Source organism: Mobula birostris, chromosome 8 (genome assembly GCF_030028105.1).
Source record: "Mobula birostris isolate sMobBir1 chromosome 8, sMobBir1.hap1, whole genome shotgun sequence".
NCBI classification, from domain to species: Eukaryota; Metazoa; Chordata; class Chondrichthyes; order Myliobatiformes; family Myliobatidae; genus Mobula; species Mobula birostris.
The window spans coordinates 149,576,995-149,589,019 of NC_092377.1; the positions used below are offsets into that span (position 1 = coordinate 149,576,995).

At 41.8% G+C, this 12,025-nt stretch overlaps 1 protein-coding gene across 1 annotated transcript in view; it reads left to right on the forward strand.

Moving 5' to 3' along the window:
• The first annotated feature begins 2,170 nt into the window (after positions 1 to 2,170).
• cds2 (CDP-diacylglycerol synthase (phosphatidate cytidylyltransferase) 2) overlaps positions 2,171 to 12,025 on the forward strand; it is a 49,365-nt gene continuing 39,510 nt past the window's right edge. Inside the window, exons 1-3 of the mRNA XM_072266541.1 lie at positions 2,171 to 2,437; positions 10,300 to 10,421; positions 10,789 to 10,885. Coding sequence (XP_072122642.1) covers positions 2,378 to 2,437; positions 10,300 to 10,421; positions 10,789 to 10,885 — 279 coding nt within the window. The 5' untranslated portion in view covers positions 2,171 to 2,377. The remainder of the gene's footprint in view (positions 2,438 to 10,299; positions 10,422 to 10,788; positions 10,886 to 12,025) is intronic.

Here is a 12,025-nt window from a genome sequence, read left to right on the forward strand (position 1 = left end):
GCGATTAATCTAAATATCGATATTCCTTGAAAATGACATAAGCAGATTAATATCAAACGACACCAATAGGTTTCAAATAGAAAATATTATTTTATGATCTTTTAAGGTTGTTTTCCGCTGCACAACTGCGACTGCTCAAACACTAATCGAAAATGTACAATTTTAAGCTAACAAGCTTCTGCAATGAATTACAGACGTTCATCAATCGAACGATACAACAATATTCATAAAATTGATACAGCAATATTTTATAACAGTATAAATGCATTAGTGTGTGGATTGGTATACATTCCTGGGGAAAGCATTAACTGTGTTTCTATTATGTTCCTTGTCAGAATGCAATAATTGCACATCTTAAAATAACTTTCGTTTTTATATCTAATTTTAAAATAACGTTTAAGAGAAGTTTGGAAACGTATAGGGATGGTAGGGGTATGGAGGGCTATGGTCCCGGTGCAGGTAGACAGTTTAAATGGTTCGGCGCGGACTAGATGGGCCGAATGGCCGGTTTCTGTGCTGTTCTATCTATAATCTAAGTATATAATAATACCGCTTATGAACAATAGAAGAATAGAACCTATAGCAAAGTAGATGCTTTGGGCAACATGGGGGTCAACAAGAGAAATGTCAATATCAATGCTGAATTATATTTGGAGTTTGGTTGACTTGAAGGGTGATTAAAAAAAACCCTATTAAAACAAAACATGCAAGTTTGGAAGAACTGACTTAAATGCCTTTCATCTCTCATGCCTAAACCTCGGCACTGGGAGAATGCTCTTCCTTTACCTCCCTGCTTCCCCTCCCCTACCTCTTTATCTTTCCCCTTACTGGTTTTTCCCAGGAACCTACCAGCCTTCTCTTTCCCACCCTCCTCCCACCTTCTTTATAGGGCCTCTGCCCCTTCCCTCTACAGTCCTGATGAAGAGTTCCGGCCCGAAACGTCAACTGATCGTTTCCACAGATGCTGCCCGACCTGCTGAGTTCCTCCAGCGTGTTGTGTGTTGCTTTGATCCCAGCATCTGCAGAGTATTTTGTGTTTGCTCTTTTTTCTGCCTCCTAGCAGAACAGCATTAGAAGGACCGTTACACAGCGCTCTACTCCCGTTCAGTTGCAGCTGAAGGTAACTCCCTTTGAACAGCGCTCTCCAACTGCCGCTTGGCATTGGGATGGTCATTTTCCAAGGGTGTCCCAAGGCAGTCTGTCTGTCTGTCTGTATCTTGTTTTACGGCGGTTGGCATCCAGCTTAATGGTGCATTATCGCCACCCTCTGCTCCAGAACGTGCACTAGACATACATTCTAAATCCCTTCAGCCAATCGCGTGCGCGCGCGCGCACACACACACACACACACACACACACACACACACACACACACACACACACACACACACACACACACACACATATATATATATATATATACACAAACCTACACTTCACCCTCCCATCTTTGACCATCCTAGTATCCTATTCCTGTTTATTCGTCATATTCTATAAAAAATCCCTGTACCCCTTAAAAACGCTAAAAATACCCGGACTTGTGCTCTCTCACCCATGCCCAGCAACCCTTTTAATGTGAATTCCTGCATCCCCAACTTCCTTAATTTATTTCTCATCATCTCCCGTCCCAAGGCATTCGAAGACGAAAGTATTTTAAAGTGCTCCGGAACCCGTCGGAGGACTAAGCTCTCCAGCGCTGCCTGGTGTTGGGAGGGATGTTGGCCAGCACTCTATCATCCCCTGGCGTTAGGAGGACCGTGTTGCCGGCGCAGCTGAGGGGAAGACTATTTAAATACAACCCAGCACCCTTCAGGGTCTATGAGCCGGCGTCCTCTAGCCTCTGAAGTTATGATTGTTGTCTTATCATTTCTTGTGAAGAGAGGGAAACCTCTCCCAACGTCGCTCATCACCAACCCCTGGCGTTGGGAGTACCGTTGTCCGCTGCTCTGCTGCGACATCTACCGTTGGGAGGACCGTTGTTCGGAGCTCTGCCACGACATCTATCGTTGGGAGGACCATTGTTCGGCGCTCTGCCTTGAAGCCTGGCTTTGGGAGGACCTAGCCGGAGGTCTCCTGCGATCCCTGACATTGGGAGGACCGATGGTCGGTGCTCTCTTGCGACATCTACCGTTGGGAGGACCGTGTGCCGGTGCTCTCCAGCGCCGCCCCATCGGCCGGGAGGACCGGACGTCGAGCTCGAGCGACGGCAAGCGTTGGGTGGACGTGAGACAATTTGGTGTTTGCTGAGGAGCTGCAGGTTCCTGTCACTCCCGACGCCGGGGCCTGAAGCTCGTTGGCTAGTGACAGCGACAGATCGCAGGCCGCGCCCGTGCTCTCCGCCGAATCAGCCAGGGCGCCGAGGGAGAAGCAGAACGACATGACGGAGCTGAGGCGCAGGGCCCGCGATGACTCGCAGGATCCACTGACCGAGTTGGTGGTAAGAGGCGCGATCGGCGAGGCGATGTACATTCACCTGCCCCTTTAACGAGCCATGTCTTCCCGCACCCCCTTTCCCAGGTTTTCCCCCACGCATACACCAAGGTCTCCCCCACCTCTTTTCCTCGGTTTCCCCCCATTCCCAAGTGTCCACGCTATTCCTGAGTGACCCCCCCGTATCCCTCTTCCAATCCAGTGACCCTGTTTATCCCCCTCCCTATTCCTCAAATTCCATCCCCAAATTCGTCATCCACATCTAAGTCTGCATCACTATTCATGCCCTTCATCCCGCCATTCTGCACCCCACACTCGTCTTTAAGTCATTAGATCCCAAGACATTTCCTCGATTGCTGCCTCATGACGTGTGTCATCAGTATCAACCAGAAAAATTCTGGTCGAATGCTACTCACTCCACAGACTTGAGTGGACATTTAGTTACGGTACTGAGGTTGAACACTGTCTCTTCTGTCATGTTCAAGACCCGATGCCGCAGTTTGAAAGAAAAGATGTGCTCTTTTTGGTGTCCCAGGGCCAATATTTCGTTACCGGGATGGACAATTTGATGATTACTGCATCAATATTTGTAGAAGTGTGTTGTGCAAATTGCTTGCTATGCTTCATACATTAGAAATGTTCGAATGCCTCATTAATTGAGAAGTATTTTGATGTTGTGAAAGGCGTCTTAGAAATTAAGATCTCTCTCTGAGGGCACCAGCGACATCCCCACCCAAATCCTGTAACTGGCCCACAAGACTTTCCTAAGATTGGGATCATGCAATATGTCCAAGGAAAGTCTGGGATTGATTATTGGTACTTCAAGGAGACACTCTGATCAAAGATGCACATGAAGAAAGAGTTAAGGAGAGCATGTTATCTTACAGCCTTGGCAGATAAAAATCAAACAAATCTGGTGAAAATTTTTAAAAAAGTGAATGTGGAATTGTACGACATGTTGAACAATGGTTGCAAGAACAGAAATTAAGTACAACAAAAGAGAAATTTAAGACTAGGCATGATTAGTTTATTGAACAGATTTACAATATAAAATAATATATTGCAATACAAGCCCTTCAGACCCACAATGTTGAGTTGACCTTTTAACTTACTCCAAGATCAATCTAACCCTTCCTTCGTCAATCGCCCTCCATTTGTCATTCAACCATGCTCCTATATGAGTCTTATAAATGTCCCTAATGTATGTTTGTTGCACTCTCCACCGCAGTGTTATGAATCCTGTCATTAACCAAGTACTCTGCCTTTAAATTTGACCTTCCAAAGTTATTACCACACTAAATTGTAACTACAGAATATATTGCAAAATGCACTATTTTTATACCAAATAAGTATCTTCAGTGCAATTAAAACTAAATTTAGCTTAAGGTATTTATTGCATGTATTTTAATTCCTGGCTGTCAGTGTGATGAGCCTTAAGTTCCATAGAGTTGTGTTGTATGCTTGTGAAAGCAATTTGCAGGTCACCTTTGTGTGTTGTAGTGGAAGTCAAATTCACCTGTGGTTTTTCATCTTTTTTTTTGCTGAAATGGTCAAAAGTATTGATGCTTTTTAAGCAGACACATTTACCTCCACTCCTGGTCACAAAGGAACTCTTCTCACCCTTCTGGAAAAGATCTGGTTTTGTCTTTGTACTTTCCTTTTTGCTTTTGCCATGTTTAATGCTCACCGCGGAGTGTTTTAACATTCACAAAAGGAATGCACGTGATGGTTCAAAGAATTATAATTGAATTTTAACTTATGTTAGCAATGTATAATGGGAAACAGTAAAATCATTATGGCCTAGTATAATAACATTCCACATTCTGATCCCAAACAGGATGTCTTGGAAGAGTCTCAAGCTGTATATCAAAGAATAAGTTGTGGCTTGAGACGGTAGTCAGAGTGTCATTGGTATTGCCCATTTAACGCAATCAGTTATGGCGGGCCCATTTCTTGAAAGAGATGTAATACTACCCAATGCTGAAAATGTTGCAGCTGTAGGGTTTCTCTAAATTATTGCCTCATGTAGATTGCTGTTAATCACTGGTAGATCTGTCCATGTCTACATTAAAATAATTAAACCCAAACTATAGTGGTTATTCAAATTTTTCTGGATGCACATAGCATACCCTTCTCTTACTTTGATGGTATGACATGAAGTAGCTAGAGTTCTGACCACATGCGAGGCCTTCCTTGAAACCTAAATGGTTTCAGGACAGATGGGATGGTGACCATAGTTTCCAGAATCTTTCAGAGCAGCGAATTAAAGAGAAATCTGAAAATGTATCTGAGATGTGAAAGACTAGAGGCAAGGAAAGAAATTTTACACATCTCCTGATTATTTTAGTGTATTTTAAAAGAATGAGTTACTTTTGAAGTGAAAGCAATACTTTAGTGAAATGGATGGCAATAAACACAGTAGTTTGTTACAACTCCTCATGAAGTAATTAGCAAGCACTTAATCATTTTTCTTAGCAAAGATGCCGGGTATATAAGGCCAGCCCCTTGCTCTTCCCTGAATCATACCAACCTTATGATTGGAATAGATTGATGTTTATTATATCACGTAAGGGGAGTGTCATCTGAAAAATTGCACACGTGGGATTTTGCCAAGGTGTGTCCCTATTAATTGTGTTCTATGCTGAATGATTTCTAGATTGTAGACATGGATTAGCTGCAGTTGCTGTAACTGTGCCTGAGTGTAGAAGGCTGAGGACCAATTCAGCCTTGGTTTGGATGCATACAGTACAGAAGCTAGTGGTGGACAAGCACATCAGCCTTCTGCAGAATCACAACTCAATTATACGGATGGTGGTGGAGAGAAATGAGGAATAGAGAGATGGAATAGACCAGAAAGTGACCATGAATATTATATAATTGATAAAAAAAAAATATAAGGGGGTTTAACCTGTCCATTGCATAAGAGAGCTACATGTTGCGGTGAAGCAATTGACTCATTTAAATTTCATAACTGTATTTTGTGATTGGACTTCAAAGGAAATTCTGAATTTAAATATCATTTTTTTGTCACCAATTTCACAATCATCTGTATTTTCAATGTACTGATGCTTTATGTGATTTTATATAAGTAAAAAACAAATTACACCCTCTATCAATAAGGCCAGATGATGAAACACCTTTTTTTTTGCACACTGAAATGCTGTTCTCTTTGTCCGGGTCTGGATAATTCATTCAGACTTGACCATCAAGAATTCACTGAGGGTGTTTTTTCCAGGTATCATGAAAAACTAACTCTCTTTCAACTTTTCAACTGTCACAAACATGAGAAAATCTGCAGATGCTGGAAGTCCAAAGCATCACACTCAAAATGTCGGAGGAACTCAGCAGGCCAGGCAGCATCTATGGAGAAGAGTAAACAGTTGACGTTTGGGCCAGGTCTTAGCCCAAAACATTGACTGTTTACTCTTTTCCACAGATGCTGCCTTGCCTGCTGAGTTCCTCCAGCATTTTGTGAGTGTTGCTTTGAACTATGGTTGGACGTCACCAGTCCTTGCTGGATATTGAAGGATTGGGTTAGCTTATCACAGTCTCTGCAGCCTACTAGCCAGTTATAATTTGTATAGCTGATATTACCTATAACTGGTGTGATGGTCAATTTATTTTTGATTTTCTCAAATGGAACTTCTCAAAATCTTTTGGGTTGGTGATTTCCAATGGTCTTCAAAACAGAGTGAGGTCAGGGATCTTATGATGACAGCAGATGTTTCCTTATAAGTACATGTTGTTTGCAATATACTAGGCAGGCACACAATGACATTCAACAAGGCATTTGTCCTAAGACTAGCAGAAATAGAGTCTCAATTTGTTCTGTTGACTAATCAGACTAAAGGGATGGCACCTGATCATTGTCCAGTTTCCTTTGCTGGAGGCCCTGTGAAAATGGGCGAAGACTTTCAGTCAGATTGGTCATTATAACCAAAAGCCTGTTTGAGTTTGACACTCTACATGTGCACACAAATACTGCATGGGAAGAAGGGCGCTGTGCAGCATTTGGTGATGCCTTTGAAGAGAAGTTTGAGCTTATGGCATTAGTTTTTAACCTCTAGGCACTGCATCATCCTCACTGCTGCTGCTTCAATAGCCAAGAGAATAATGGCAGTACTGACCTGCTGACATCCAAATACTGCAGGCAATGGCTCTCACCTCTGACTTTGCTGATTCTATTTCATTGGGCTGCAGGATCCCAGAGAAAGACTGTATTTTTTCCACAAGCAAGGAAATCTGCCAGCTCTTCTGCAGATTTATTTCAATAGTTATTAAGCGTTCCCTTAGTTTTGGGTTTTTTTGAAGTGTACTTGGTTGTGTCTCGTCACTCTGAAGTAAGAGGTATTACAAAATACTGATTTCACTTGCATTACTGTTGGATATCAGGTGTAAAAATACATTTTAATAGATACATGGGAAGTAAATTGTGTGGGTAACCCTGAGAGTTGGAAACGTGACCCACTCTAGCAAACAGATCAAGAAACACTGTCATGTGGGAAATAAGCTGAATCTTTCTCATCTAATAAAAACATCAATCAAGGCAGTTCTCAGACCAAATTAGGACAAAGAATTGCATGAGTCAGTGAGAAATGTAAAACATTTGAGCAAGCAGGATAAGCACACTTTCAAACAAAAATAGAAAGTCAAATGTAGAAGCTATGTAGAAACTTGTGAAGCAATTCCGTACCTTGCTCTTTTCATTTCAGTTGAAATTCCCCTCTTCCTATAGATGGCTAGATGGGCTGAAGGGCCTGTTTCTGTGCTGTACTTTTCTATGTCTCTATGATATCAAACTATAGATGTCTCCTTCCCTCTTTCCCTTGTGCCTGTACTGTTAACTAAAATAATTTCAGAGGCAAATGCTGAGAGATAAGCAGTGCTGTATGTTGCAGGAAATAGAGCAGTGTCTTCATCATAATGGTGAGTTGGATTGCATTAGTTGGCTTTAGAATTTTGTTGGTCATCCATGGATTAGAAAATAACATGGATACAACTCATACAAAGCCTATTTCAGCAAGTTTTTGTAGCTTCATTTGCTTAAGTTCTGTTGCCTTTAGTTTTAAATTTATTGGAAGTCACAGTAATATTTTGGACAATGTGGCACCAATACAATAAATCTTTGCAGATTCAGTACAAGCACAGTTTTATTCACACGGCCCTGCATCATTATATTCAGGATGTATTTCTCTGTGTTCCCAACCAATTTCTCATGTAGTGAAGATTGAAACTTGAATTGGATCGGAATTTAACAACCGGACTTCATATTTAATAGTCAGCCTCCATTATGTTTCTGAGTTCCATTCACACTGGGATTTTATGAATACCTTCACCCAGTGACAGCAGATCTCAGAACGTCATTGGTTATATTGAGGGACATTCGTAGTTCTTGGTAGAGATGGGAATGTGGATGAGGTATGATGACCAGCTTTCCTAGAAGAAGAAAAAGCTTCACTTTCCCTGTCGTGTTTTGCAAAGACCCAGCACAGGAATGCCCCAGGTCTCTGGATAAATATAGTTGTGTTAGTAAAATATATCCTCTTCCTTGACAAGCCCCAGTAAACTATACTTGGATTTTCTTATAATGTCAGCCAGTTGTAAATTGGTGTTAATAGGAAAAGCATATCCAGAAGTTATATATGCTTGTTAATTTTTTGATTTTAAAGATGTAAATACTGCTGACAAGGCCATTATTTATTGTTTGCTCCAGTAGCTCTTGGAGAAGTTTGTGGTAAGACACATTCTTGAATTATTTGCTGTCTTCTTTGTGAAGGTTCTCCACAGTACCGTGCGGTAGGGAGTTCCAGGATTTAGCCCCAGTGATAACAAAGGAACGGTAACATATTTTCAGTTTAGGAAGGTAGGCGGCAGGTGGTGGGGCTCCAATGTTCCTTTTGTTCCTTGTCCTTCATTGTGGGAGAGCCTATGAGTTTGGGAAATACTAAGTGGATTTTTGGAGTTCATTTTGAGATGATACAGTTAAGTAATACCTCTGCAGCTATTACTTAGATGCCGGTAGAGCAAATGACGACTCAGGGTGGTACTTGAGTGCCAACCAGGGAATGCATGGTTGAAGCTGAACTCATCAAGGCAAGTGGAGAATTTGCCCTCGCCCTCTGTTTTTTAAAGTTGTAAAAAGGCTTTGTGCTGTCAGGAAGTGTGTCACTTGGTATAGAACGCCCATTTCTTTGATTTAAAGGAACTTCTGGTTGCCGCACTACAGGAAGGATGTGGAAACCATAAAAAGGATGCAGAGGAGATTGACAAGGATGTTGCCTGGATTGGGGAGCATGCCTTTTGAAAACAGGTTGAGTGAACTCGACATTTTCTCCTTGGAGCGATGGAGGATGAGAGGTGACCTGATAGAGGTGTATAAGATGATGAGAGGCATTGATCGTGTGGCTAGTCAGAGGATTTTTCCCAGGGCTGAAATGGCTGCCACAAGAGGGCACAGGTTTAAGGTGCTTGGGAGTAGGTACAAGGGAGATGTCAGATGTAAGTTTTTTACGTAGAGAATGGTGAGTGCGTGGAATGGGCTGCTGGCAACAGTGGTAGAGGTGGATATGACAGGGTCTTTTAAAAGACTTTTGGATAGGTATATGGAGCTTAGGAAAATAGAGGGCTATGGGTAACCCTAGAAATTTCTAAGGTAGGGACATGTTCGGCACAACTTTGTGGGCCGAAGGGCCTGTATTGTGCTGTAGGTTTTCTATGTTTTTCTAAAATTTATATGGCTGATCCAATTCACTGCAATAAAGATGATGGGAGGATCTATGGCAATAACTTTATTGAATGTCAAGTGTAACTGGTTAAATTCTGTCTTACTGGAGTTGGTCATTGTGTAGCACTTTCACAGCAGGAATGTTACTTGCAGCATCAGTTCATATGAGTATTGTGGAGGTCTTACTGGACAGAGGCTGGACACCTTCATTCGTTGTAGTGTGCTAATGAAATGAACGTTGTACAATGATTGATGATCATGCTCACTTCCGACTTTCTGATGGAAGTGTGTAATTACTGGAACAGTTAAGTATGATTAACATAGCCTGTGCTGAACATGTCCTTACCACAGAAAGTACCTAGGTGTACCCATAGCCCTCTATTTTTCTAAGCTCCGTGTACCTATCCAGGAGTCTCTTAAAAGACCCTATCCTATCCGCCTCCTCCACCATCGCCGGCAGCCCATTCCACGCACTCACCACTCTCTGCGTAAAAAATCTTACCTCTGACATCTCCTCTGTACCTATTTCCAAGCACCTTAAAACTGTGCCCTCTCGTGCTAGCCATTTCAGCCATGGGAAAAAGCCTCTGACTAGCCACATGATCAATGCCTCTCATCATCTTATACACCTCTATCAGGTCACCTTTCATCCTCCATCGCTCCAAGGAGAAAAGGCCGAGTTCACTTAACCTATTCTCGTAAGGCATGCTCCCCAATCCAGGCAACGTCCTTGTAAATCTCCTCTGCACCCTTTCTATAGTTTCCACATAGATTCTATAGATTAGGCTTCGGAGATCACTCTGAGGGACTCCTGGAATGATGACCTGGGTCTGGGATCATTTAACTCCAATATCCACTACCACCTTCTTTTGTGTGAGGCGTATATCTCCCAGTGGTGAGGAGTTATTCCCTGATGCCTATTGACTTCAATTTTGCAAGGGCTACTTGGTGCCACGTTAAGTGAAATACTACTATTAAGAGTTTTGACCCTCATGATGTTAGAAATTAGAAGGTTGGATTCCTGTGCCTATACATAATGTTTCACAAACTCTTAACTCTTTCTCAGATGTTGGGTAACCTTTTTCCCCTATCTAGCATTACTCCTTTAAGTCAATTGTTAACTGCTGGATCTTATTTTAATTTAGGAAGGTGAATTGCTGACAACTGGAAATGAGGTGAAAACTGAATTAGGGAGCTCGGATGTTCGTCCCCCGGTTGATAACACTCCAGAGGTACTGAACAAGGCTCTGTCAGGATTGTCTTCGAGGTACAGTATTAACAACTACGCAAATATTTGTTGTTGTGCTCCTTGGGTTTCTCTCTGTAAAACACGTACATAGCAGTTAGTTCGCTTTAATCTTGAGGCATTATACTTGCAATTTGACGGACAAATGATGTTGAGCTATGCCAAGCTTGCTTATCAGGGACATTAATGGGATCAAGTGCAAGTGTTAATTTTGATGTGAGCAGAAAACCAGTGCTGCAGCATGGGTATTCCATTTGGTGAGTTTGGTAATAGAACACCACCACATTTGGGAAACTGAAAAATTAAGCAAAGGAATTGAATAGAAATCACATTTGTGATGTGGATTTAATCCTTAAAGTTGGAATCAAATTTGTTTTCTTTTTGATAGATGGAAGAATTGGTGGGTACGAGGAATTCTGACTCTGGCCATGATTGCGTTCTTTTTCTTGATCATCTACCTAGGACCCATGGTTTTGATGATGATCGTAAGTTACAGTTTTGAACGTTTAATCATCCTCTGTTAATTTGGTCTGTGCACCATTTTTTAGGGTTACTCAATTAAAGTTGATTTCTATGATTCCACTTAGCTGTGAACCAACTTCAAGCTCTTGTGTTCCTGAATGTTCAATAAATCATTTTACTTCCTGTTTCCTCCTGTCTCCTTAAAAAGATTTTGGCCAATATAGGGGTTTGGCACCTTGAAGGTCACTTGTCCTACAGTGGCATTGCCAAAGATTGAACTTCTATTTTTAAAGTGCCCTTTCACAACCTCAGAACACCCAGAAGTGTATTCAACTGTTTACAAAATATTTGGAAATGTGTAAGACAATTTGCACTCCGCAAGGATAAATGACTAATGATCTGTTAGTGGAAAAGCAGAAAGATCTACAGATCCTGGTAATCAGAATAAAAATAGAAAATGAGAAGATATTCTGCAGGTCAGGTAGCATATATAGTGAGGAATAAAGAGTCAACATTTTGAGCCAAGACCCTTTATCATCCTCCCTTGAAGGATGGCATTTCCTAGTACAACCTTCCCTCAGTACTGAATGTCAGCCTCGATATTTGTGGTTTCCAGTCTGAAATGGATTTTAGTATACAAATCAACCCCATGACGGGAACCCAGACCACTTCTTGGACAGCAGGATTTTGACCGTGGGCTGCATTACATGAAGCCTAGTGCTATTCTTTCTTGATGCCATAATTAGTCAATCATGTCTGGTGTACGATAATCACTAGCCGGAATCGTGATGGATTTTGGTCCTTCCTCACTGATACTCTAATTGTTGTATGATTATACCACAAATCATTACCCCAACTGAGGTCAGCTGTCTCAGTGCTGTTACATACCCCGTAACTGGGTTGCCAAACCAGCAGAAATGGACCACTCGTTGGAGTCTGGATTACTGGGAACTAATAAAGTTTTATTAAAGAAATAAGTAACACAGTACTCTAATCGTAAGGATATAAGTGCAACAGGTTAGCAATGATAAAACACACATGTACACAGAACTAGGGTAATAGGAATCAACCAAGCTCTGTCGCAGTCTAGGGGTAAAATGATCAGTCTTAAGTGATGCAGAGTTCAGTTCAGCTTAGTACAGTTCGCAGTAATCGCTGTTGTG